General features: G+C 39.6%; 1 protein-coding gene across 1 annotated transcript; it reads right to left on the bottom strand.

The window, feature by feature from the left end:
* Positions 1–5,928: 5,928 nt before the first annotated feature.
* On the bottom strand, positions 5,929–27,103 carry LOC122660808 (TORTIFOLIA1-like protein 2). The gene is made up of 7 exons (XM_043856042.1): positions 26,286–27,103; positions 24,592–24,786; positions 24,388–24,490; positions 23,086–23,744; positions 6,683–7,372; positions 6,104–6,269; positions 5,929–6,005 (listed from the first exon to the last, which is right to left on the bottom strand). Exons 1-7 carry the CDS (start codon positions 26,928–26,930, stop codon positions 5,950–5,952), a joined length of 2,514 nt encoding a protein of 837 aa, XP_043711977.1. The 5' UTR covers positions 26,931–27,103; the 3' UTR covers positions 5,929–5,949.
* Between the last annotated feature and the right edge of the window lie 820 nt (positions 27,104–27,923).

Genomic DNA, 27,923 nt, shown 5'->3' with positions numbered 1-27,923 from the left:
ATTGTCTAAATTTTTATCTCGGTTCTTTTCTTGTCTTGTACTTACTTGAGTATCTATTTTTCTGTTATGCCTATGACTTTTATGTTTCTTTTGAGCGTGATTTTTGAATCGAAACCAAAGCTGTTCACGAGAATCCCCTAATTCTTGTTTATAGGACTTTGATTCTTTTCTAATTTGTTTTCTAAGTTTGATATCTGTACATAGGGCCAATCCTTCCTTGTGTACGAGGCTTATGAGGTCACCATAGGTGAGGGTTTGATAGGGTATTTCCCCATTGTTTTCCTCTCTTAATTTTTGTTTAAGTTTTAAGAAAATAAACTGGGTAACTTGATGAAGGAATTTTCTTTCCAACAGGGGAGATTTGCATCTTCCCTAGTTAGAACCTTGGTCATGAATGTGTCTTTATACCACTTGAAATCGTGTAATTTTTACATTTGAGGTTTGATAATTGTTCGAAGACCTGTCCTTGAGTCTTGTGGGATCTCCTAAAAATACTTTGTTATACTAAAGATTAAAGTGTTTCTTGCATCTTCAACTGGTTGGTCTTCTATCATAATTGGTAGCCCTTGTTCATTAATTTGAATGGCATTTAGTATGGATTCCTTTTCGGTTGGGTGAGAACATTATCCCACCAACCTTTAAGTTGACTCGTAAACCCGAAATGATTATTTACGCTATGGCTTGATCAAGTATGTTCTTGATCCGATGAGCATTGCTCACCATGGTCATTTCTTAGAGTTTGTTAGCGATTATAATCCGACATACCATCTATGTTCCATTCATATATGGTACCACTTTGGTAATTTGCTTGGGAAAATTCCTTCTTTGTTCAATTTGAAGGTGCGGTAAGTAGGTCTTGGATAATAATTATTGTTCATATATGGGCTAGTAATAGCATTTACTTGTTCTGCTCTTCCTCATCACTGGATGATTCAGAGGAATCCATTTGTTGGATGTTCGCCACATTGGAGCGAGCTTCCTTGTGTTTCCTTTTGAGGTGTATCGGGGACAATCAAATTTTGCAATCTTGTGGAAATTTGGCTTACTAGATCTCTGTTTTCTTGAGTATTTAAGTTTTTAAACTCTTGTTCGAAATCGTGAAAGGTTTGAACAGAGTTGTTGTTGTTGTTGAGGAAGCACTAGCTTGATTTAGAGACGTTGGTTCAATAGGAGTGTCTTTTTGAACTAAGTTCTCTATTCTAATTAGTTGACTTCCTATGGTTTGTAAATACTAGTTTGTGTAATTTGTTTGTTCAATAATTTTCTTGGACCCATCGAAACACCTTCAATGGATCTAAAAGGTGTTGCCAAGATTTCTCGTGTTGTTAATTTTTAATTTAACATTTGAACCAGGAGGGTGTATTGTCTCTATGGTCTTGTCATCGGCCAATTTCCGGTGTGGTACACCTTCTTCTGGCATTGATGTTTGAAAAGGGATAAGGAATGTTGTTATTACTTGTATAGATGTCTAAATATGTAAAGAACATAACATCTACTTTGATGGTTCTCATTTTGTCATACCAGAGGTTCTTGATTTCTTGTTGTTTTTCTTTCGAGAAGTAGCTAAAAACCATTCTCTTTTTCAGCGTTCTGGGTGAATTGAAATCTATTCGAGTTTGGGTTTGTCTATCTCATAGTCTTCTATTATGACAGCAACTCTTGCTTCGTGTTGCATGTCGGTTTGAGTTGGTGAAGCTGGTTCATTTGATGGAGAAGACTTGTTAGATTGTTGTTCATAAATTCCTTGGGTGACATTATTGTTAATTTGAGTATGTAATCCTAGAATATGTAAGGACCTTATTTGTTCTTGTAACCTTTGGTTTTCTAAGTGGAGACTTGTTAGAGAACTAGAGGTTGAAGCTCTACTTGGGACTTGACGAGTTTTCAAACTCTTCAGGATTTGGTTTTATTTGTTTATCTTTCCTCTGGAATGTTATAGTAACCATTCCGTCCCGATCTTGGTTTATGGATTCAACGTCACTTGTTAGGTTCAACAAGTGACTCGGGCAAGGTGCCTGGAGACACCATTTTGTCGGAAACTTAATGTCTTTCCACTCATTGCTTTCGGTGAATCGTTCTTGAATGGACAAAGTCCGTTTCTATGAACGCGTGGTTTGTCCTTTGATAGTTCTTCTTAGAGCCTTGGGTCTTAAAGTTCTCATGGCCTTGTCTTTGGATTCTATGGATTATAGCAATTGGTATAGAACCTTGTTTCATCTTGTAACCACTTGTAAGGATGTTAACTTTTAAGGTATCCGGAAGATTTGCATCATTTAAGGATAAGTTTATGTCCGGGTAACAATTGAAATAAAGCTGGGCCTTTGTGAAGACTTGTTTCTATCATCCCTAGAAGGGAATCATCAAATTGCAGGAACCTTTGATCCCGAGAGCAAGCGGGAGGGCTACGTTGAGCCCTTCCCTGTGCGGGGGTTTGATGGCTACTTGTATAAGTCCTATATGGATATAATTAAAATCCTTTTTAACTTGTTAAGATTTGAAGGGTCTAAGAGTTGGATCTCTTCCATATCCGGAGAGTAATTGATAGTTTGTTCTACGGTCTTGATAGTTTCGGTGAAACTATACCATTCTTGTTTGTAAACTTCTTTAGTTGGGACCTTAGGTAAGGTCCAGTTTTGAAGGGACTGATCAAGGTCACTTGTTAGAACTTCATTACTAATTATTTGACTTGGCGAACTGAAGTCGCCGACTAGTCTCGAAGACATGGTTCTACTAAGTCTACTCATAGTTATCGGAACATATCCCCCTAACTAAGGTATACTTCCATCCACCAAAGGGTGAAGGAGATCTTAGTTGCTAATTAACCGCAAACTGGGTCTTACCTCTTGCCCAACGGCCCTAAAAGCCAACTAATACTGCAACGCAAACTCCCGGAGGATGCTTAAAGTAAAATAGAAAAGGAGAGAAGATCTTAGAACTAAGGGTAGCCTACATAGAGTTAGGCTCTGATACCAGTAGATATATATATTATAATTGTAATTGTGATTATATATATTATATATAATATAAATATGGGGAAAAGAATGCTACCTGGTTGTGTGTCGTGTGCGGCTCCTGCGCCTAGACACAGGGCCTCGTGAAATGGTCAACGCACCCTCGGGTGTTTTTGCCTTTCCATGGGGGTGCGCCGGTCATTTCGCATGGCCGTGTGTCTAGGCGTAGGAGCCGCACACAACCAAGTAGCGTTCTTTTCCCCTATATTTATATTATATATAATATGGGAAAAAGCGCCCTGAATGGGACGCATGGGCCACACCCCATGCATAGTGAGTGACGGAATGACCGCCCCCATGTATTGCGAAAATTTTGCCCCCTTTTGTGCCACCGCGTGCGCTCTCATTGGCTAGCGCGCGTAGCATGACCTTTGCGTCTCAAACAGAAAACAACGCCCCATATATATATAATTAAATTTTAGGGCCAATCAGGGTCGAACCAAGCCTAGGTTGAGGGTATGTTAGGCCCTGGCAGGGCTGAGCTAGGTTTGGGCCAAATTTAAGACCCCTAGGGTTGGCCTAGGATTTAAGGCAAGCCCGGCCCATTGACACCTCTGATTGATGAGAGGAAGATTTCACAAGTGATTGTTTAAGGTATATAGGGTCGATCACAAATAAAGAATGTGATATAGGGGATGATATTTCACAAATAATTAAAATAGAATGGATAAAATGGAGAGGTTTGCCCTGAGTGTTGTGTGATCAATGTATTCCTTTAAAACTTAAGGGAAAATTTTATAGGACAATCATATGATCGGCTGTGATATATGGTGCGGAATATTGGGCAGTTAAGAAGAATCATATAGATAAACTCAATGTAACGGAGATGAGGATGTTGAGATGGATGAGTGACAAAACTAGGAAGGATGAAGTAAAGAATGATTATATTAGAGCTAATTTGGGATCAACTCCGTTACATGATAAGCTACGAAAAAGTTGTTTAAGGTGGCATGGCCATGTTTAACAAATGCCTTTGGATGCTCCAATATAAAGGAGCGATTTAACTCAAATTGAAGGAACTAAATAATCCAAGGGAAAACCTAAAATGACCTTAGGAGAAGCAGTGAAAAAAGACATGCATAGCTTAGGCCTTGTATCAAGTATGACCTCAAATAAAACTAATTGGAGGGCAAGGATCCATGTAGCCGACCCCATTTAGTTGGAATAAAGCCGAGTTGCTGTCGTTGTTGTATGATTAAAAAGATTTTAAAAAAAAACAGTGTCTATAGACATTAAATTTTTTCATCCAAAAACTATTCCCCTCTTCTTGCTAGTGATTGGAACCCAAAATAGTCTCCAAGGTTTTGCATTGTGGAAAATGACCATTTTGCCCTTGAAGTGACTGAGAGGCCCAAACATTGCCAGAATGGGCTGAAAAATATCGAATAGCATATTTACATGATATTAAGGCATGTCTTAAATTTGATGCAAATCAGTAACTGTTTGGCCTTCGTCTGAAATAAAACTTGGTGCAAATCACTATTAATGCAAGTTTCTGAATTCCAAAAATCCTTGATTAATGGAATTCAGAAACTGGGCACACTGATGATTAATGCAAGTAGAAACAATTAGACTTTTATTTTCTGATAGACGATGAAATAATTTTGTTAAGATAAAGGATACAATAGAATGCAAAGTCTAAAATAACCCAAAAATCGTAAAAATGACATTTTAGTTTTCCAAAATTTTACCTTGTCTGGCCACCCATTGTTTGCATGTATTAAATACTTCAGTTTACTACATCTGTAAATACCCATTTTTGCCGATGGTTCACAGCAGATGCCATGTTGAACACAAGTTAAGAATTCAAGGCACTAGAAATTCTTTGGGGAATAGATCCCTTACAAGCCTACCTCAGCCTGCTGGCATATAGCCCTTATCTCCTTAGCCCCAGTCGGTCCTTTCTAACATGGCCTGCTCAAACTTGAAAGTCACTTAACAATCCAAATTCGCCCTTATTGGGCTGGTCTCAGATTTTCCTTACCCAACCTGTTCAACAAACAGGTGGGTTGGGGTTTGGCATATAATTATGGACACCAAGCTCAAAACACCCAAAAAGCCAAACCAATCTGATTGCCAATACACATTTGCATGTGCCTGGGCATGGTACAGCAGGGGTTGGAAAAAAAATCAATAGAGTCAAAATCTCCCAATCCTTGAACAAGGGCAAGTGGAAGTCTCTTCACCTAGAACTCGTGTAGGAAACTCCACAAGTAGGTTTAAGCATGAGTAAGAAAGTTTTCAATTGGTGTTCATATGGAAGGGCAGCAGCCTTTGTGTATTGATTAATGGTTCAATCCAACCAGGGTTTTAAAATGCAGAATCAGGGCAGAATCAGTCTCCAAAAAGCCTAGAATAGGTTCTCAAATCCAAAAAACAGGGATTCTAGGAATTTTGGGTGTGAATCAGCCGTATCGGACCGTCACCAATCCTTCTCAATTCTTAAAACCAGAATCCAACCCCAAATGGTTCTTGTTGGGTTAAAACTATGAAAAATTGAATGTAACACTAAAATTAACTCATACTTGACTCAAATAAAGCGTGAAAGTTTTTCTAAGTTTTTTCAGAGGTTAAAGACAATTCAAAGTATTAATTCAAACAAAATTGAGAAATTGTGGTAAAGGATTTTTAAGATCAGTGAGCCTACAGAGATTGGAGATCCCTCAAGATTCCAATAGATGTTGGAATTGAATCCATCAAACCATGGAAAACTGTTATCGGATACAGCACCATGTAAATACCTAAGACAGCTCACTTGGACCCCTTAGAAGCAATACACTTGTTATCTCCATGCTGCCAGCCTGCCAGGATCAATTCTCATCATTATTCTTCTCATTTTCTGGAATTATTAAGTAAAACAACTATACACAAAATATTCCTAATTAAATTCATATACCATTGTCAAGGTGTCGCCTAGGCATCCATGCATCTTGGTTGCCTAGCCGCCTTGTTGGTGTCGCCTTGCATCCAGCCCCCTCCAACACTTTGGGTCGCCTAGACAACATGACAACTATTTCATATGAAATGGACTTGGGACATAGAGATTCATGCATTTGCACGCATGTAATCAATTTCAAATGAAATGGACTTACACCAAATTTGCCGTAACTTCAATGCATACTGTGTAATTGATCTCCTCTCTGCTGGATTGAGGAAATCCATGGCTGCTGCTTCTTGTAATGCAGACAGAAATTCCCGCTTCGCTTTCAAAGACAGACCAAGGCAATCTGGTCCTCGGGTAGTGCTCAAGTCCACAACCTAAAATACAACATGGCATTCTCATACCAACATACTAATCCCGCTCCGCATTATTTTTTTAAAAGAAAATCTAAAAGATATATCATATGCAGCCCTAATTGGTAAAGATGGAGAAGCGAGAAAAGGGGGTCATCCCAATTATTAGTTTGATCTGATAGGGTTTCAGGTTCAGATGTACAAGCTCAGCTTATTGTAACTAAAGAATCAATAAGTAGAAACTTGCAAATATAAGCAATCAAACAATCTCCATTTAGGAGTGTCTCAACTATCGGAATTTGATACAGCATGCATTCATTATCTAAACACTTCCTCATAGAACAATATAGTAGACACAGCCAGAACATTTGGGGTTTAAAAGAGAATCATAGAAAATGCCAAAGTTCAATAACTAGTAGAAAAGGGACTAAGGTTACCTGCTGTAACCAGGGGATAATGGAGTCCAGAAATCTTTGATCAAGGAACAGTGATGCAAAAGTGCTTAGAATTTCACTGATTGTCTCGTGAGACAAACTCTCCAAAATAGGACCAGTTCTGTCCAGAAGCTCAATTAGAACAAGATCATCACCCGAACAGAGAACCTCCACGAATGCTGAATCTAGGTCCCCTACAAGCAGAAAATCTTTCACATGTTTCCACAAGCTGCATTTACTTTCTACACTATTTTGGCTGGCATCAACTTTACCAGCCAAAGCAGAATGTAAACCTTCATTTTTCCTTGTTTGACAGCTTTGGGGTGCATGGCCAAAGCTCTGTTGAACACCCTTCGCAGTCAGTTTTCTAAACATGTTCATTCTAGGATCCCTCCACATCTCTACAGTGCTAGATCTGCCCTTGCCAAATGCAGCGTCCTCCCAAACTTCTCTGCTTCTTGTAGACAATTGAGAAGATTGTCTATTATTGATATCAACTGATGGCCTAGGACTGCAGGCAGAGAGCCTAGGAGAAGACGAGACACTTTGGCTCTTTTTCAAGATCTTGGAGGTTGCCATGTTAGTATAGCTCAACCTATGAAAATCTTGAGCTACTTTATCAACAGCATCTTCAAGACCAAGCACCTTTGACTGCAACATAGACAAGCTACCCAGTGTCCTCCCCATAAACTCCTGAAAAGTGACGCAATTGACAAGGAAAAGTTTCAAAATAAAATAAATGGTCCAATTTTTGTGCATGGTTATATACGTACACTGCCGGTGCTTCTGCCCTTCATCCAGTAGAGGGAAAAATGGTATTATCACCATCCCTCCCTCCCCCATCCGACGGCTGAAGCAATGGCTGATTGTGCACAAAACCTTTCGCATAAAATAAATTAAATTGCAAAATAAAGGGAAGAGAATAAAATATCAAGGTCGTGTTAATAGCTTGAGTGATTATAGTAAAATAGTAGAAAAGGCAAATGCAAAAGATTTACATGTAATAAAGAGCTGACATGTATGGACAACATAAAGCAGTAGCAATTTTTTAAGATACAAGCAAAAGAGGATTCTGCAAACATGCAACGCTAGAAAATGATTAGCACCTCCAAGAATTCTTTTTCCCCCATTTCTTTTTCAGGGATAGTAAAACGTGTCCCAAGTTTATCACCCCCTCCCCAAAAGCAAAAAAGTGGAAAACTATGTATCACCTACTTGGGTCTTCCAAAATCGCATTTGATAGCAAATAACCCTACATCCAAGATAATGTTGGCAATTCCGACCATTGGATAGGTAGGTCAAGGTCTGTATTGGCCACATATCAAATTTAAGCCACAGTTTTACTGACACAAGGGGGAAAAAAATGGGGGAAACTATAGATCACCCATGTGGGTGATCTTCCGAAATCTCATCAGATAGAAAATACCCCTAATTCCAAAATAATGTTGGCAATTCTAACTGTCGGATAGGCTGGTCAAGGTCCAGATTGGCCACAAGTCAAATTTCAGCCTCATATTCAATCATTTACTCTCCCATGTCCATGCACCCCCTTATAGTCCTACGCACAACCCTCTTCGCAGTCCTGGAATTTTTAATGGTTGTTCTGCAGCCAACTCGGATTGGGCTGAAACTTGACATGTGGAGAGGGGACCTTGGAATCAACCTGTCGAGTGGCAGTTATATGATGTCAGATAATGTTTCATAAACTCCATAACAGGAACCTCCCCCCCCCCCCCCTCAAAAAAAAAGAAAGAAAAAAAGAATCTCTAACACCCACAAACCCAAAGCCAATATTACAAATGGCTTTGAAGCAGATAACATACAGAATTGAACTTATTTTAGGGTCTATTTGATATGATTTGTATTTGTATTCTGTGATGAATTTCTATTTTTTCAGGTGTTTGGTATAATTTATAATGCTTATTTCTATTTATAACAAATTAGAAAAAATTAAAAATAACAAATAGCTCTTGACCTGTTTGTGATTTGTGGCCACAAATCATTTATTCTGATTTATACATTTATCGGGAATTTCAAACTCTCAAACCTGTGTCTCTCTCTCGCGTTCTCGCTCTTGATTGCTCATGTGAAGGTGAAAACCTTCTGGCTCCATCGATCTCACGAGTTCCATTCCTCTTCCTCGCTTGAATCTCCTTCCCCTGTTCTTCACTGACGCCATCATTCGTTCGTTCCTTGACAACCCAACTCCTTCTGGAGCTGCCGCGGATTTGCCCGGTGAGGTCTATTGTGTCTTCTCCGCCTGCTTCACAGTCGTTTGCACGCAGACTTCCCGGTGAATGAAGAGAACAGTTTTGGTTCTGCAACTTTCCGTCTCTCGATGGCGACCATACGACCCAAAGCCATTAATGCCAAGTTCTTCAAGTGAGAAGGAACTAAGAACTGCTATCTTATCCTTCTCCGCTTGACGACAAAATCAAAATGGGGATGAAGAATTAGGGCTTTGCGCTTTGCCATCTGTTCCAGTGTTGATGGTAAGAGAACTGATATCCTCTCTTCAATTTCTGAAATTTTAGTTGTTGCTTTGGATCCTGTGGAAATTTTATTGAATTCTCTGTTGTACTTTCTGGGAGTGTTTGAAAACGTTTTACTTGCATCTCTTTGTTTGGCTGTTGTGAGAATTGGTCTCCTAACCAAAACGATATGAGATTAACTAACCCAGACAATTCTGATCTATGCCTGCAAAGGATCAGAACAAAAAATGTTCTCTTCTAACTCTCTTCTAAATCTGGGTATGCAGTGAATGAAGGTTTGAGAGATTCAAAAGAAGAGAAGCTGTTCTGTTCCTACTCTTGCTCCTCCACTCTACATCAAGGTCTTTTCCCCCTTTTTCATCATTGCCCCCCAGATCCTTGTCCAGAGAGATAACATGTAAAACTGATATAAAACCATTTTGCTCTGTTTCTTGAGTTTGAGAATATGGGTGAGGAACTGAGAATTATGAGATGGGAGAGGAAGAGGAGAGGAGGAGAGAAAAATTGAGATGGAGAACCACGAAAACCTACCAAACAGAAGGGAAGGGAAGGAAATATTTTTAAGTGGTTGAGGAAAAGGAAAGAGGTCAAATCAATGTGGGTTGGAGAGCTGAATGGGTTTGCTTTGTTTGTTTGTTTCTATTTTGTTAACTACTTCCACTCCTGTTTCCAATAGTTCTAGACCAAACATTCCATCTCAATAATGAGCTTCAACCAGTGCTTCCAATGTCCCTCAAATTCTTATCCAATCAAAAGTTGAAAATTGCAGGAAAAATCATGATAGTGAAATGAGTTAACCTTTCTTATGTTGTGAAATGGGTGCCATTATACATAGAAATAGGCTGAAGTTGAAGTTACCTTAAATGGTGAGGTTGAAGTTGTTGATGATCTGATTTGTAGCAGAGCAAGTAGTTTTCTTGTACGTGAAGAACCACTTCTCAATGTTTTTCTTTTCATATGTAACATCAGTGGAGATGATGACAGGGTCCTTCATGAGCTCCATTAAAATGGGGCACCTGAAATATCGAGGAATCTCCATTGAAGGATTTGGTTTCTTATCTTTTTCCATTGTATCTGAAGAAAGAAAGAGGGAAAGATATGTATAGGGAAGAGTAATAACTTATTATAAATTGATAGATGGGGGAAGTGGTAGCTGTTGCACTGTTGCACCGATTGTAGAGGCCAGAATTGGCTTTATTCTCGCTTCTGCAGTTCCCTCAGAGAGCTACTTTTTTGCAAAAACTTGGGCAAAGACCTTGTTTCTCTTTACCACTCCCTTTGTTAATTTAGAACTTTGATCTTATTATGTAGTCATTTTCTGCTTAAACTGGTTTCTATCACAATGTAGTTTTTTATGCAGTGGTTGGAGTTTCTTGATGATGTGATTGGGGTTTCTTTTAAATCCTTGCATTTTATTCTGTGTTTGATCCATCAATTGCTAGTCTTAAACCTACGTAGCCAGCCCCAAGTTTCACAATCATAAACTATTATACCTGTCCCTGTCAGCAGCCTGATTAATCCTAGATTCTGATTTTGGGAACATGGTGTTCAAGAACTGTCATTCAGCCTTTTAAGAATCTTCCCGTGTTACATATCAAACTGTGGAAAATTGTTTTGGCTCTATTTTTTTTGGTCCATTTTGGTGGTAGCAGGATGAGGTATATGATGAGGAGTGAGCTGTCTAAGAGGAGGTAGCATCCATGGTCCGTAGATTCTCCCCACTACTGAGCTACCGCATTGAGGAGGTGTTGAGACCAAAGCTTGAATTTCTTGTGAACACTATGGAGAAGCCAGTTAGGGATGTGGTGGAATATCCTAGGTACTTCAGCTACTCCTTGGAAAAAAAGATAAAACCCAGGTTTTGGGTGCTCAAGAGCAGGAATGTAGACTGTAGTTTGAAAGAAATGTTGTGGAAGAATGATGAGGACTTTGCAACGGATTACATGGGTATTGGAAGGATGCTTGTCCCTCCTCCCTCTTCTCAAGAATGACAGTAGGGTGAGAGTGAATGGGAGGGGGGTGTTTCAATTTATATCTGTAACTATCAAGTATCTTGTAATGAAATTATGTATCATAAGGGGGTTTAAGTTAAATATCTTCTTAGGGGTTGTGTCAATTTATATTTGTGGCTGTTATGTATCTTTAATGAAATTATGTATCATAAAGGGGTATTGATAAAAAAAAATGTTAACCCCATTTCAATTTTTGCAGACATGTGACAAATAAAGTTATGGTTTTTCTTTTCGAATTGCGATGTGTATGATTGCTCACACATCCATATAATTTGCCATAAGGTTCTCATTGTACTGACAAAGTTATTTCTCTTTGTACTCCATGATATGTGCTTGTAAAAGGCCCAAGAGAAGTGGGAGTAGGGTTGGGGGATGAGGATGACCAATAATCTTTTGTTCAAATAGTTTATAGATTCTAATAAAAGGTTTAGGGTTATATAATATATGAGAAAGGGTTCCTTGAAAGGTAGTGAAACCCTTGTATTAGTGCGGGGGCAAATGGGAGTGCTCACGGAAGCATCAACGGGGTGGATTTTCACCTTTCATGGGGGCGGGGTGGCAATTTTGTTCCCATGTGTGTCTGGGCGCAAGGGCCACGCTACCTTTTAAATTTCTTTTTCCCATAATATATTATGTACATAGGCATACCAGTTCTTTTTCCCATAATATATTATGCTCATAGACATACCAAACCTATTTCTAATTATATAATAAATTGTACAAATAATAACCAAACGATTATAATTTGTAGACCATAATTTATTGTCATAAATGATTTCTCAAAAATAGGTAATAAATACAAACACAAATCATACCAAAGAAACCCTTAGTGCAAATAAGCCTTGGGTTGGCGGTGTAGATAAGTTCTACTCCAAGCAGTATTATCGGAAGAAGGGAGGAACCAAGCCTCTACCTTAGCCTGTGGTTCCTTTAATGAACCTATTCTGGTTCAACTGAACCAGGTTCAGGCTAGACCAATCAGGTTGGCGTGTTTTATGGTTCACCCAAAAACAGTTCTAATTAATCCAATCCAAGTCTTAGTCAAAGAAGAATCAAAAGTAAATAATGCATGTGCAGAATTTGAGAAGCATTATCTAGTTAGTTGCAACTATTATCATAGGTCCTACAAGATATTACTTCATTCAATAAGTCAGTTCATCGATGGTTGTGTAAGTCCTTAAAAATTTAATTCAGTTAATTGAAGGTTGTACAAGTCTTCCAAAATGCTCAGTTCATTGTATGGTCAAAGAGTTAGGAGAAAGTTCCAATTGAGTCTAGAACCCTCTGTGTCACTCTATAAAAGGGTTGTCTGTAAGCATTTTGAAGTTAAAAGTTTAATGAATATTTTAGTTTTTTGCCAATAGTTGTGAGATGAAGTGGAGCCTAGTGGTTGCATTGTGAGATGCAAATCTAGGCCTGAAAGAAATTCGTCACATACTTCTTATCTCTTTCTTACTTCTTCCTTTGTTCCTGTGAATTTTTTTTTTTAGAATATATCTACCTATTTGTTCTTAAGTTGTTGTCAAGGTTCGAGGTCTTGGTTTCGGGCATGATTTTGGCCAGCCCAGAAATAGAGTTGTCTCGGCAAGATACCAAGATCTCGGCCAAGATGATGCATTTTTTTTAATTTCAGCCCCTGGTTTCAGTGGCCATATGACCTAATTAGGTCATGAAACTTGCAGAACAGCCTATTTTAGGCCCTATCAACATAATGGAACCCTTAGTTTTTTCAAAATCACACCCAAATGGTAGTTTGACTTAGGGCCCTAGGTTGGTAGTGTATGCTGTATATATATATATATACTAAATTACTGATATGGCATTTTCCATATGTCTCCTCCGAATGTTGTTGGGCAGCAAATCTCCTCCAAGGAAGGTTGTTGGGTAGCATATGTCCTCGAAATGTTGTTGTTGAGCAACAAATCCTCTTGTTCCAAGTTTGTTTGTTTGGGTAAGATTTGGGGGGGGGTGTTGGAGGTTTCTTCAAAAACTGACAAAACCAGTTGAGTTCACCAAGTGTTGGTCAAAATTTCGATCGAGACAAGGTCGAGTTTTTGTATTATATAAGGTGGATTGTAACATTTCAACCCGATACGAAATCTAGGACCAAAATTCTGGTCAAGACTATGTTCTTTTCTTGTTTTGTGGCTGGTTTCGACTCGGTAGCTTGAAATACCAAGATCTCAGCGAGACCCAAACTATGGTTGTTGTTGTTTTGGTAGATTCCTGAAAAGTGTTTGGTTATTGATCGTCAGGGCCAAATAGTGCATAAACTGAAATCAGTTTTGCAGTTCTCCCAACCTTGTTGTTCTTCTATTTTATGTTCTATATCTGCAACTCAATTTTATTCATAACTCTATATCTAGCCCTTGGATCCCTGTGGTTAATTGAAGAGTTAATGGACTCGTTGATCCCTTCCTTCGACCTAAATTTGAAGCTGATCAGACCAGGAGTTGTGCCAAGTAATTGACACGTTGAAATAGTTGAGTGGTCGTATATAATGGAGCAGCATTTTGATTCCATATCTCCACAAAGTGATGAACAATCAGTCCAATCGACAGCCAATAACACCCATTGCATCAGGAATCAACCAACATTTAGAAACACTCTTGAGGAGTATGTGCGATCATACTGTGATCAACACATACTGCAGCGACGCCAAGATGACACTCACAAAGTGAAGATGGAGTTGAAAGTACATGGTAAACATGATCCCCAAGTATTCTATGTATTGATGTGTCGTTCAGACAACTACTTCAATCCATTTGAGCTTTATGAACCTAGAAAGTTGAAGTTGAAGTTGAAGTTGGCCCGCTTCAAGATCATGGAACCAGAACAAGTGATGGCGCAACTATGAGACAAAGCTAGAACGACGAAGAAGAGAACACACTACGTGGGACAAGATGCCTAAAGAGCTAAAGGAGAAATTTCTTTTGCAGACTTTACAAAGGCGCCCATGTGACAAGCTCAACACTCTATGTGAAAGCTCACTTTCGATGGAAGACTACATGGACCAATTTGACATTCTTGTTTCTCACACCGGCTTGGATGAGGACAACTAGCTTGTTTCCCATTTCAAGTTAGGGATGAAACCAAAAATACGAAACAAAATTGGGGTGACAAGTATACAAGACTGTTTTGAGAAGGCCCCACTAGTTGAAAACCTATTCTATTTCTTTTTTCTATTATGCTTTGTTGAATAATGTACACCAAAATGCTGTGGGGGTATTCTGGTCTTTTTGGGACTTCTTTTTAAGTACTACCAACTCTCTTAGTAGAGTCTGCTAGAGTAGGGACAATTCTGTCCTATATTTTGTAATCTCTTTTCTTATAAATAAAAGGGCTTGCCTGATCGAACTGATCATTCAAGCATTCCATTAATTCAGTTCTGTTTACATGGTATCAGAGCCAATTCTCTAATCTTGGTTTAAGAACACCCCCCCCATCGTCTCTTCTTTCTTTCTCCCTCCATCTTCTTCTCGATCTCCTCTCTCTCTCTCTCTCCTTTTTTCCTTGGTTCTCTTCCCACATTAGGGCAGCACTAATGAGGTGATCGCATGATCTAGTTGCTGCCCTTTATTCCACCTCTTCAGCTAATGATCTAAACAAGGTTTCAAGTCGATAGCTGCTGCCTCCCTTCTCTGCGATTTCTGGATTTCTCCTGTTCTTGAAGATCGAGCCTCTTTCTGTGTTGAAGGTTGATCTTTCTTTGTTGGAGATCCATTCTAGCAGCCTTGGACAGCACCTATCAAAGGTTTACACCATCCATTGAAGACATCTCCCCTATATCGATCTCACTTTCAGGGTTTTTCAAAACCCTGACTCTCATCGATTTTGGGGATTCAGGCTTCTACCCTTGCTGATTTTTTGAGGGCTTTTTCATTCAACTTCAACGAGTGCTCGACCCTAACAAGCAGTCTAATGAGAAATTGCTACTAGTTTAGGAAAAACAGAAGACGTTAGTTCGTAAACACCAGAGCCATTGGTTCGGAAGAAACAGGATAACAGGGGCATTAGCGCTTGAGCTTTGAGCACATCAGTAGCAAAACAGCCTTCCCAATCATAGGAATGAACGATTTGCCCTGGATGAACGGAAGACCGAACGCACCTAAGCGCAACACGGTGACTCATCCTATTGAAGACTTTTCAAGTTTTTCAGATTTCTCTTTCAACAATCGATTTCTGCCCCTATCGAATTTTTTATGGATTTGGTTCTTGGCTGGCTGCGTTGATTCATTGCTGATTTGATTGTGTCAGTATGTCTGGTTCTGATATTACTACTACTACCTCCAACATTGAAGGATAGCCAACAAATGAATATCTCCCTTTCGTTGCTGCTACTAAACTCGATGGGACAAATTATTTGATGTGGTCTAGATCTACCTATCTGACTGTTGCTGGTCGTGGCCTTATAGGACACCTCATTAGCACTGCTACAAAGCCATCTAACCCTGGTCCTCTTCAAGACAGATGGATTTCTAATGACGCTATGGTGATGTCTTTCTTGCTGCATTCAATGCAATCAGACCTCTCCAGTGGCTATTTATTATTGGACACTGCACATCAGATTTGGGCTGCTACAAAGGAAACTTATGGACAGGTTGGGAATGATGCTCAGGTGTATGAAATCATGAAGAAGGTCCATGGCACCACTCAAAAGGAACTCTCTATATTCCAATACTATGCTGCCCTCAAGAGTTTATGGCAACAGTTGGATCACTATTCTGATTTTCAGCCTACGAATCCCATTGACATTGCTGCCTATAGAAAGCATGTTGACAAAATTCGGGTATATGATTTTTTGGCAGGTCTGAACATTGAGTATGATCATATCCATGTGCAAGTTCTTAATAGATCTCCTTTCCCTTCAGTGGAGCAGTCCTATGCTTTGGTACATACTGAGGAGACTCGTCAGGCTGCTATGTTGCATATTTCCACCGTAGATCGGACTGCTCTTCAAGCTGGTTCCAGCCCTACTCCCATAAATGATGGCTCTCCTAAGACTAATATTTCCTCCAAGAAACCTGTTAAGTGTGAACACTGCAACAAACCCTATCACAGTAAAGCTACTTGCTAGAAACTACATGGGAAACCTGCTGATTTTGAAGCCAAACGTGGTCGTGATAAAACTAAAAACAAGGCTAATCACACAGAAAGTGTAGCCACAGCCCCCACTACTAAAAATGGTACCAAGAGAGAGTATGCTAGCACCCTAGCTCTTTGTATCTCTCCTCATATGAAATGACATCACTGCTCTCCTATTTACAAAACTGCTAAGCCGCACCTCATTGGTTCATTCCTCTATGCCACTTGCTCAAAGAACCATCTCCCTTTAAAAAATTAAATTGAAATTGAAATAGAAATCCAACAAAAGAGAGCATTAGTACCATGAATGAACATAGTAAAGTATAGAACTATTAGGGCAGTCTTCCTTTTCCTAATCATCCAATGTTGAATAGAGTCCAAAATTTCAGTACCACTACTGTACCCAATTTATTCAAAGTTGATGTAAATAAGAAAATGTGACACTGAGATTCTCTGTAAATAGAAACCACATTATTGAAGGGGGGTGACCCCTGAGACTACTGCTCAGGGAGTTGTATACACCTAAAAAAAATTAAATAATTAATTTAGAATCAATCTGGAACAACTTTGACAAACCACAAGCCTACTAATTAATAAGAATGTTTATAAACAGGGTCATAGAGTTGTAGCTACAAACTCGAATTTGGCAATGCTGAACACTAGGAAGTAGCAAACACTAAGATGTCTGGAAGCGGTGAAGAAGAATTTGGCCAGTGAATCTTCAGTCTACAACACAACTAAACACTTCCCACAAAAAAACAAATCAAGTGATGGTCCCACTTGTGATATTGTACACAAGGATATAATTTTGTCAGATTCCTTCTTATTTATTTTAAGACAGGTTGGTGGCTGTATAAAGTACTGCTTGTAAATCCCTTTTAATTTAAGCTCTCATGGGAAGCACCCTGACCCAAAACTTACAAAACCCCACCTCCAACCCGCAAGACAAAATTAAAAGTATAAAGGGCCACAAATAAAAAATTTACAGGAACTAGCACTGAACAAGATGTGAAAAGGTATGTATCACATCATAAGTGTTAAGAGGATCATAATTAGAACTCGATGCTTGGATAATTTATTCATCCCAAGCACATATGTATTTATAACTATAATGAAAGAATGAACGTAATTACATGAGCAATGTGGGACTAAACCACACACAAGAAACTAACAAAATAATAAAGGGAAAAAGTCCGGAATACCCCTACGGTATTCTGGCCCATATATCTAACACTCCCCCTCAAGTTGGAGCATATATATCATGCATGCCCAACTTGACTAAGATAGGATGAAACAGCTTGCCACTCAGTCCCTTAGTGAATACATCAGCCAGTTGATCAGTAGATTTCACAAAGGGAACACAAATAACGCCGGCGTCAAGCTTCTCCTTGATGAAATGTCTGTCAACCTCCACGTGTTTAGTGCGATCATGCTGGACAGAGTTATGAGCAATGCTAATGGCAGCTTTATTGTCACAATAAAGCATCATGGGAAGATGGACAGCAACACTGATAACCTGCAATAATCCTCTAAGCCACAAAAGTTCACAGATGTCGTGTGCCATGGCACGAAACTCGGCTTCAGCACTGGACCTTGCCACAACATTCTGCTTTTTGCTATGCCACGTGACAAGGTTCCCACCCACAAAGGAACAATAGCCAGAGATAGACTTCCTGTCAGTAGAACCAGCCCAATCGGCATCAGTATAAGCTTCAATCTTAAGGTGACCATTGGGAGATAAAAGGATTCTCTTTCCTGGAGCAGACTTCAAATACCGCAAAATACGACGGACCTCATCCATATGAGAGGAATAGGGATCATGCATGAACTGGCTCACCAAACTTACAGCAACTGCTATGTCAGGTCGTGTGTGGGAAAGGTAGATTAGTTTGCCCACTAACCGTTGATAACCACCCTTGTCAATAGGCTTACCCTCTTTCTCCCTAAGTTTTGTAGTAGCTTCCATAGGAGAATCTGAAGGATGACAACCTAGCAGTCCTGTCTCAAACAATAGATCAAGGACATATTTTCTTTGAGAAAGAAAGATGCCCTTTGAAGATCGAGCAACTTCTATCCCTAGAAAATATTTTAGAAGACCAAGATCTTTGACCTCAAACTCACAGCCAAGAAAAAGTTTCAAATCCCTGATTGCAGCATCATCATTACCAGTAACCACAATATCATCCATATAGACTATGAGAAGAGTAACCTTGTCACCAAGCCGTCTGATAAACAAAGTGTGATCAGCATTGCTCTGCTTGTAACCTGCTGAAATCTTAGCCTTATGAAATCTGCCAAACCAGGACCTAGGTGACTACTTCAAACCATAAAGGGCACGCTTCAATTTACAGACCCTGCCCCTAGTCCTGTCATCAGAAAAGCCTGGTGGAATGTCCATATAGACCTCCTCCTCAAGCTCCCAATGGATGAAGGCATTCTTTACATCTAACTGCTGAAGATCCCACCCAAGATTTACAGCACAAGATAATAACACCCTGACGATGTTGAGCTTTGCCACTGATGCAAAGGTTTCGTGATAGTCAACTCCATAAGTCTGAGTGAACCCCTTTGCAACCAGACGTGCCTTATACCTATCCACCGAACCATCAGCCTTCTGTTTAACCACGAAGACCCATTTACATCCCACTGGTTTTTTCCCTGAAGGAAGAGCCACAAGATCCCACGTATTATTTTTGTGTAGTGCTCTCATTTCTTCCAACATTGTTGCCTTCCACTTTCCATCTATAGATGCTTCCTGCCAATTTCTAGGAATCGAGATAGAGGAAAGAGAAGATACAAAAGCACGAAAAGAGGGAGAAAGAGAGTTATAAGAAACGAAATGAGATATGGGCTGTAAAGTGCAAGTCCTAGTACCTTTGCGAAGTGCAATAGGTAGGTCGGAAGAAGAGGGATTACCAGGAGATGTAAGATCCATGTCTGGAGCCGGCAATTGGATGGGTACTGGTGCTATAGTGGGTTGCAGCTGCCCTATGTTGGATCTGCCCCTTGTATAGGTGATCATGTTGGAGTTGTCAATTCTCTTCTGAAATTCACCAATAGTTCTCTGGACTGGAGTCAGCTCTCCTTGGATAGGAACATTAACAACACTTTTTTCTATGGTCTCCCCTGTAAAAGATTCCTATTAGGAGAGGGAGGAACAGCCAGAGGGTGTTGGGCAGTCTCCAAAGTAGGATGGGAAGCATCCAAAAGAGGCTGGGCAGCAGCCGTGGGTGGTAAAGAAGGCTGGGCAGAAGCCAGAGGAACCTCAGGTAGAGGAATCTCAAAGGACACATCTTCACTAGAACTCTCCCCCTGAAGAGGTGGCGAAGAATAATAAGAAAGGGACTCATGGAAAATAACATCCATACTAACCATGGTACGTCGGGAAGGGGGATGGTAGCATTTATAACATTTTTGGGTTGGTGAATAATCCAAGAAAATACAACGGAGCCCCCCAGGTTCAAGTTTCCCTGGAGATTTGGTATCTCTAGCATAACACACACAACCAAATACCTTGGGAGGCACAATAAAGGAGGAATTACCCAGTAAAATATCAAGGGGCTACAGGAGTTAAGAACCCTAGAGGGTAGCCTATTGATGAGATAGGTCGTAGTGAGAACCGTATCCCCCCAATATTGAGACGGGACATTCCTCGCAAACATCAAAGCTCTAGCCATTTCTAACAAGTGGCGATTTTTCCTTTCAGCCACACCATTCTGGGCAGGTGTATCAACACAACTAGTTTGATGAATGATTCCATGATCAGCCAAATATTTTTGAAATTGTGATTCTGTATACTTTGTTCCATTATCACTTCTCAATACTTTGAGAGTAGCCTGGAACTGAGTTTGGACCATTTTAGGAAAGTGCTGAAAACATGAAAAAACTTGATTTTTTGTGTGCAAAGGATACACCCAAGTGTTCCTAGAATGACAATCAATGAAAGAGACAAACCAACAATGACCAGAAATAGATGGTTTACGACTAAGGCCCCAAACATCAGAATGCACCAATTGAAAACAAGAACTCCTTTTATTTGAAATTGGATAAGTTGAACTTGTCTGTTTGGCAAGAACACAAGCCTCACAAAAAAAGTCATCCTTAATACGAAGGGTGACCAAACTAGGAAATAAATGGGCTAAAATTCCTAAAGGGGGGTGACCTAACCTAGAGTGCCACTGGTATAGTTTAGAAGAGACCATGGAGTTCTGGTGTAGCAGAGAAGGTAATGGTGGTGGAGAGAAGCGGCCGTCATCAAGCAAGTACAGCCCACCGTGTACTTTAGCCAATCCAATCGTCTTCCCAGAGTCCAGATCCTGAAACACACAATGAGAAGGAAAGAAAGTGACTTTGCAGCTAAGATCATGTGTAATACAACTAATGGAAAAAAGGTTAGTAGTAAAGTTAGGAATGTGCAAAACAGAGGACAAGGGAAGAGAGCAAGTGCAGTTGATGAGTCATTTTCCAGATATGGAAGAAAGGGAACCATCAGCCACTTTAACCTTGTCTTTCCCAGAAGTGGGAGAATATCTGTGAAACAAGCTAGAGGAACAGGTCATATGATCTGTAGCTCCAGAATCTATAATCCAAGGATGTGAAGCTACAGAAGCACAATGACCTCCAAATGGAATACCTGACCGAGCAAAGTGTGAACCTGAAGGAGCAGAAGAATTGGCAGTAGCTGATGTAGTAGAGGCAACAGCAGCAGAAGACCTCAGCATACGTAGGAGTGCCTGTAGATCATCCTGGGATAGACCAGTGTCAGTAGCAGGGGCTGCAATAACAGTCTCAGTCTGATGGGCCTTGGTCTTTGTCTTTGTATTGGTCTTGGCAGCCCTCTTTGCTTCAAAGTCAGCCGGTTTCCCATGAAGTTTCCAGCACTTCTCCTTGGTGTGGTAAGGTTTGTGACAGTACTCACAAACAACAGACCCTGTAGTAGAATCACCAAGAGAAGCAGTACCACTAGGTGCAGGAGTGGCAGGGGCAGCAGCCTGGAGAGCTGACCTGTCAGTAATAGGAGGGTGCAACATGGCAACCCTACGATTTTCTTCAGAGGAGACCAAGGCATAAGACTGTTCAAGTGTGGGAAAAGGCTTGTGACCCAACACTTGAACCCGAATCTGATCATACTCCATATTTAATCCTGCCAAAAAATCATAAACTCTGATCTTGTCCACATGTTGCTTATAAGAAATAATATCGGTAGCTGTACTTGGGTGAAAGTCAGAAAAATGGTCCAGTTGCTGCCAAAGGCTGCCCAAGGTAGCATAGTATTTGGAGACTATCAACTCTCCCTGAGTAGTGTGAAGGACCTTCTTCCTGATTTTATATACCTGGGCATCATTGCCAAGCTGTCCAAAAGTCTCCTTGTAAGCAACCCAAATTTCCGAGGCTGTGTCAAGGAGAAGAAAATTGTGCTGCAGATCTGTAGTCATAGAACCGATCAGGTAGGACATAAGAACTCCATTGTTGGCAAGCCATTTGTCTTGAGCAGCTCCAACCTCAGTAGGCATAGCAGTGGTTCCCCTAATATGACCAGTAAGGCCACGGCCAGCAATGGCAAAGGAGGCAAACCCAGACCAAAGCAAGTAATTTGTGCCATCCAACTTGATTGGATTTGGGGAAAAAGTATGATAATCTGGTTTGCTGTTTCCATCACCAACAGAAGTAGCAGTCGAATCCACAGAATCACCCATGAAGACAGTGAAGAATCCCAAATCGCAGAAGGGGGCTGTTTGTGAAGAGAAACCCAAGAAAACCTCCAAGTTAAGGGCTGCAACAAGGGTGAAAGCCCTCTAATAATGAAGGAATAAATGTCTCCAAAAATCAGCAACACCAAACAGAGAGAACCTTGAGATCGATTTTTTCAGGGTTTTGAAAAAAACCCTGAAAGTGCTGAAATCGATAAGATGAATTGAGGCCTAAAAAGTGACTGGATGAGGCTGAAATTGCAGTCGAATTAGTCTTGAACAAGGGAGAATCACTCCTCAAAAAATCAGAATCAACTGATAGATGGAACCCCAAGGTCGACTATTGTCGTGGTTTTGAAAAACCCGAAAGTGTGAAGAGATATCGATCTTGAGAGGTCAGAACTTGATATAACTTGATGCAGGTGCTGGAATACTAATCTGCTGCAGGTTTGGAGCTCCAATATGGTGAACAAATCCCTTGTAGTATAGAGTGGATCTGTCCAACGAAGGCTGGGTCTTCAATATTCGCAGCAAAGAGGCCAAGCACCCTATCGATCAAATCTTCATATCATGGGATGAGGTAACAAAGGAGGGCAGCAGCTGGATCAATAGATCACCTCATCAGTGCTGCCCTATGGTACAGAGAAGACCAAAACAAAACAAAGGGAAGAAGAGAAGAGAAGAGAAGGGGAGAGAGATCGAGAATTAGAGAGGGAAGGGGATCGTGGATGGCAATGTGAGTCCTAATTCATAACCAACTCTGATACCATGTTAAGAGGATCAGAATTAGAACTCGATGCTTGGATAATTTATTCATCCCAAGCACATATGTATTTATAACTATAATGAAAGAATGAACGTAATTACATGAGCAATGTGGGACTAAACCACACGCAAGAAACTAACAAAATAATAAAGGAAAAAAGTCCAGAATACCCCCACGGTATTCTGGCCCATATATCTAACAATAAGGTTTCATCTCTGACTTGCTCAAATTTTTTTAAACGAAAATTACGCTCAACAACAGTTCAAAGGTGAAAGTTTAAAGTTTGCTGAGAACATTACAATCAGTAACAGCCAAGAGGGGAAATGGGAAGAGCTGAATATCCCAAGACAAAACAAGTTACCTGTAATATATCCATTAGGTTTGACTGTTTGTTTTCAATCTCCAAAAGTTGCTTTCTTATGAAGGACATCTCATCTGCTCTTTGTGAACAACCCCCATGTACACTCCTCAAGCTCAGTTCTGTAACTGTAGAATCCAGACTTCTGCGTTCTTGCATCCTTTCTGAATAAGTTATATGTTGCATGTGATTCGCTTCAACTACAGGCATTTGATTCATCCTCACTGAATTAATCAAACCACCTTCCTCAAGACCATTATTAGCAACTGTCACACACTTAGTCTCAAGGTTGTCAGTGACGAGATTCGACACAGATGAACATTCTGGTTTTTCATCTACTGACATATAATCATATTCAATATCCCCCATTCTTGTTGCATTCCTGTCTGTTCTTTCAAAAGTCTTAGTGACACTACTACCCTCAGATTCTTCATTGTGTGCATCAAGTAAAGAAACACTCTGGGTTTTCGGAACTGAAATATCAATACTCCAATCATTTGCCTTGGATTGTTTAGGTTTTTCCACATGATTTGGACATGTTTTTTGGACAGTTAGAGGAATCCTCTTCTTCAGTGAACTGGTGCCAACTTTCTTGAGACCAATATTTTTCCACCCACTATCACTTGCACTAGTAAGATCACTGTCAACTCCACAGAAATTTTCTGCAGCACAACTGATATAATTAGATAGAAGAAACATCCTAATAGATTAAAAATAAATTTGGGGAGGGGGGAGAGGGAGGGATGTATATATAGCTTATACTTGTAAAGCTTGGTTCAGAACTAAAATTCCTGCTTCAAAAAGGCACTTGGACCCGAGTCTAAGACAAATCCTTGATAGATCTTCCTATGGTAACATTTCCCATGCCCATGCCGCACAAAAATAAGCTAAAAGCACAGCAACTACAATCACTCAAATGGCATCTAAAAAATCTAGTCTCTCGTAACACTTTGATTTCCCAGACAAAAGGTTTAAAGGAACAATTATAATGGTCCTAACAATGTAGTCACCTTGTATTCTGATGGTGTTTCCTGCACTATTTTAAGTGTTGGTTTTAGTATTTATCTATCTATTACTATTTATTTTTACATACTGTAACTCAAAAATGCTCACTTTAATCAGTAAGGCACCTCCCTTGCACCTTAAGGCTAGGGGGCCTTTAAGCTATTATTGCTCGGTTGTGCCTCTCACCTCAGTGATTCTGGAGTAAATCAAAACTTGGCTAACAGAAAAACTCAGCGAGGGAAAGAATACATTATCCACTTTTAGCAAAAATGCTCAATACATTTAATATTACCATCATACCTTTTGTAGAAGATCCTGCTTCTGAAGGTTCAGGAGAAATAGGCCCAGGAAGACTTTTCCAGTATTGCAGGGCCTGAAGTACTGAATCTCTAACTGGTTTCACCTGTAGAAAGCACACAAAAAACAACTAAGGACCTACACATTTATCACTTGTGAGAAAGAAACATCCTCCAAAACTAGTGATCAGTGATGACCCACACTGACCTTGTCGAAACGGCAGGACTCAAGGGACGAGATGCAGGAAGCCTTGAAAGGCCCTAACAAGGAACCACCATTTACAGCAATTCCTCCCAATGTTACAGATGCAGATTTGCGTGCTGTCCAGTCACTACTTTTGAGAGCTTCTTGGATGCTGGTCAAAGCATCAGATAAAGCATTTTGTGTTGCAGCTCCACCTGCCTGAAAGATTAAGAAAAACGGAAGTTAAAGATTTAAGCAAGGCACTGATACACATATAGAGCATAAGTAACATAAATTTCGGCTGAAGTACTTAGAAATAGTCATTGCAATTCAAGAAAAAGATGTTAAATTAAGAAAATAAGGGGGTTTTAGAATTAAGTTAAGGTATTTAGCTGATCTACTTCAAAATTCCAAATAAATACCGCCATGCCAGAGAAAAAATTAAATTAGACAAAGCAATTCAAATTGTTTCCATTTACTCAAGCAATAGAAGCAAGTTTTGAATGACAAACAATGGTATAAGTAAGAATCAGTCATTGCCCTGGCATTCCTCATTAGTGTCTCTATAGGAATAAAATTAGCACTAAGGAGACAAATATTTCTTGTATAAACAGATGGATACACAATAAGCTTCCAAAATGCTATTCTTTGAGATAATGATATATCCTCGGTATTCCTCATTAGTGGGTTATTCAATTATTTATTTATTTATTATTTTTTTGGCTAGAACTCAGTTTTCCTTTGTTTTGTTTGGATCCATGTAGCCGACCCATTAAGCTGAGATAAGGCTGAGTTTGTTGTTGCCGTATTTTCTGAAGAAAAGATGCTGAATACAGAAGATTGTTTTGTTGGTTCAGAAATTTGAATATGTGCAAATGTGATGGTCAGAAGTCCCACCCTCACCTCACCGCAAAAACAAAAGTCAACAGAAAAGTCGCCAAAAGAAAGGCCATGGAATTCAAAGTCTTTGAAACTATTGCCAGTGATTAATTGCCATAATCTTAGTAGCTAAATAGATTGAGATAGAACAGAGTTTCCAAACTGATACCGTCAAGTCCCTAAATCAATTGAATGGAGTAGTGTCAGAAACTTGAGGTTGCATGTCCAACTCATCTTAACAGCCCAAATTGGAAGAACTCAAACATCACTTTGGAGAGTAACTCATTCCATAACCAATTGATTGATAAGATAGATTCATTTCACAGTACTTCATGGGTCAAATGGTTCAATAACATTCTGGCAAGATTGTTTACATCATAGATAGGAGTCAAATCTTTTTGCAATGATGGGGTGTTAATAGCGTAATTTTCCTTTTACAATGCAAGAACATGCCGGCTGATTGAGGCAATACTTTGAAGTTGTAAATAGTGAAAGTATACATACATCAACTCACTCTCATACTTATAAACTACCAAAATCTGCTAAACATCTCCTTAAATTGCACATCATAGTTGACCTAATTCTGTGAAAAGTGATTCAGCCAACTGAGGAACTGTATGAGGAGACATGTTCTTGGCAGTGAAGTTATGAAAGTTCTGTATCAGCATATCCTTCCCTTTTCATTTTCTTTAAAAAGAATTTGAAAAAACATAAACGGAATGTCAGACATTGGTTCTCTAACTCTAAATAATAGACAGCTGCCCATTGATGAAAAAGAAAATGGAACCCAGAAGTGTATAAAACATAAAGCAACTTAAATTCCAGAGAGAAATAATGACCTGAATAATACTTCTGATCAATTCAATGACTGCTGGTTTTGCAATAAAGTGGGGATTTTTAAGCAACTTAATAACTCGAGGCAACATACGCAGCAGCAGTGCAACTGGAGGTTCATTTGTATTATCAATAACCTTGGCCAGACACAATGATGAACCAGATTGCACCTGCCTATTTTGTTCACCCAAAGCTTCAAAAAGAGGCTTCACCAGCACAACAAAAGCTCCATCACTTTCTCCACCACTGTTGCACATTTTCAAAGCCAAGACACCAACTGTTTCCACACACGCATCCCTGACAACAGAATCTGGATCCTTAAGCCGTTTAACAATGCTAGCAACCATCTTCCCAAGGTGTGGTGCAAGAAGCCCCTCATGAAGATGCACCAGGGTACCCATGATCCTTATACATTCTTTGCGAACAGCACTTTTCTGCTCTGCTTCAGTGTCGAGGATGCATGAAAGAAATGGAGCAACCCCTTCTGGTGTTAAACCTTCAGCATTTTTCTCCAGCTCCTCAACCCCAATCTGATAAGTATCCCGGTCTGCGAGCTTGTTCAGTGCAAGAACCACCCTATGTTTCAGCTCAAAAATTGCTTTTTGAGTGTTAACCTTAGCAGTCCCTTTTCCTTTTAAATGTGTTCTCATCTTAGGTAGTCCTCAAGATGATCGTTCTCCCTCTACCGATTCAATATTTACTTGAAGCAAATCCAATGCTCAACCTAGAACCACAGATTCACAGTACTTCACATATTTCAATGTTCCAACCAATTTGAAGGATAATTAATCATCCACATGTTTGAAGAGCAATAGACATTCTTAAAGAGATCATTCCCATCATGAAGGAAATTTCAAAACCTTCCTTGGCAAGATTGAAGTCCTATAAAAGAACAATGTGTTATTGGTAAAGCAAGATTTGGGTCCAAAATAGGAGAAAGGCAGTTCCCTAAATGGCTCTCAATAGGAAGAATGCCAAGTAAACATCAACCACAAGCATGAATAAGAAGTGACTTTGATATAAGTACAAATGAAAATGAGTGCAAAATTATTTAGAGAATCCAAAATCGGAGAAGCCAGCTCTTGACCAAAAGAGGAGTGAAACGACTTAGATTTTTCAGGAGGGAGGGGGAAATAAAAAAGGCAGAATTCAGAACTGCATGAGAGAGAGAGAGCGCTAAAAACGGTAGAAACATGCCATTCAAGCTCAAAATGAGAACTAAACCAGAAATCAAGTTATAAATAAAAAAATAATAAACCTTACGTAAATGAGCTCAAGCATGAGTTCAGAAAAATCAAAATTGCTAAAATATTTATGGAACACTACTAAGAACACAAAACAAGGGCAATGCGAGTCACCTGCAACCCATGGAGAACACCCAGAGAGCAAAAGGGGCAAAAGGAATAACTTAGTTCCAAAAGAGACTCAAATTAAAGACAAGAAACTAAGGAAACACCAAAATCCAAAGACCAATAAGAAAACGAGACCAGGAAAATCAAGGATTAAAGTGCATAATGAAGCAAAAAAAAATAAATTTAAATGCAGAGACTACTAGTCTTAAACACTTAAGCTTTAACAAAACAAACACATGAAGATTCAAATCAACAGTAACAATACTTTAAAATAACTGCAAGCAGCGTTAC

Source organism: Telopea speciosissima, chromosome 5 (assembly GCF_018873765.1).
Source record: "Telopea speciosissima isolate NSW1024214 ecotype Mountain lineage chromosome 5, Tspe_v1, whole genome shotgun sequence".
NCBI classification, from domain to species: Eukaryota; Viridiplantae; Streptophyta; class Magnoliopsida; order Proteales; family Proteaceae; genus Telopea; species Telopea speciosissima.
The sequence above is the reverse complement of the archived record's forward strand: the minus strand, read 5'-3'. Positions and strand labels throughout refer to the sequence as shown.

Coding starts and splice junctions, on each gene's coding strand:
- LOC122660808 (XM_043856042.1), bottom strand. CDS start 26,930: ATGAGAACACATTTAAAAGGAAAAGGGACTGCTAAGGTTAACACTCAA. Junction 24,787..26,285: donor TGATCAGAAGTATTATTCAG/GTCATTATTTCT, acceptor TTAATCTTTCAG/GCAGGTGGAGCTGCAACACA. Junction 6,006..6,103: donor GAAGTTACGGCAAATTTGGT/GTAAGTCCATTT, acceptor CATGTTGTCTAG/GCGACCCAAAGTGTTGGAGG.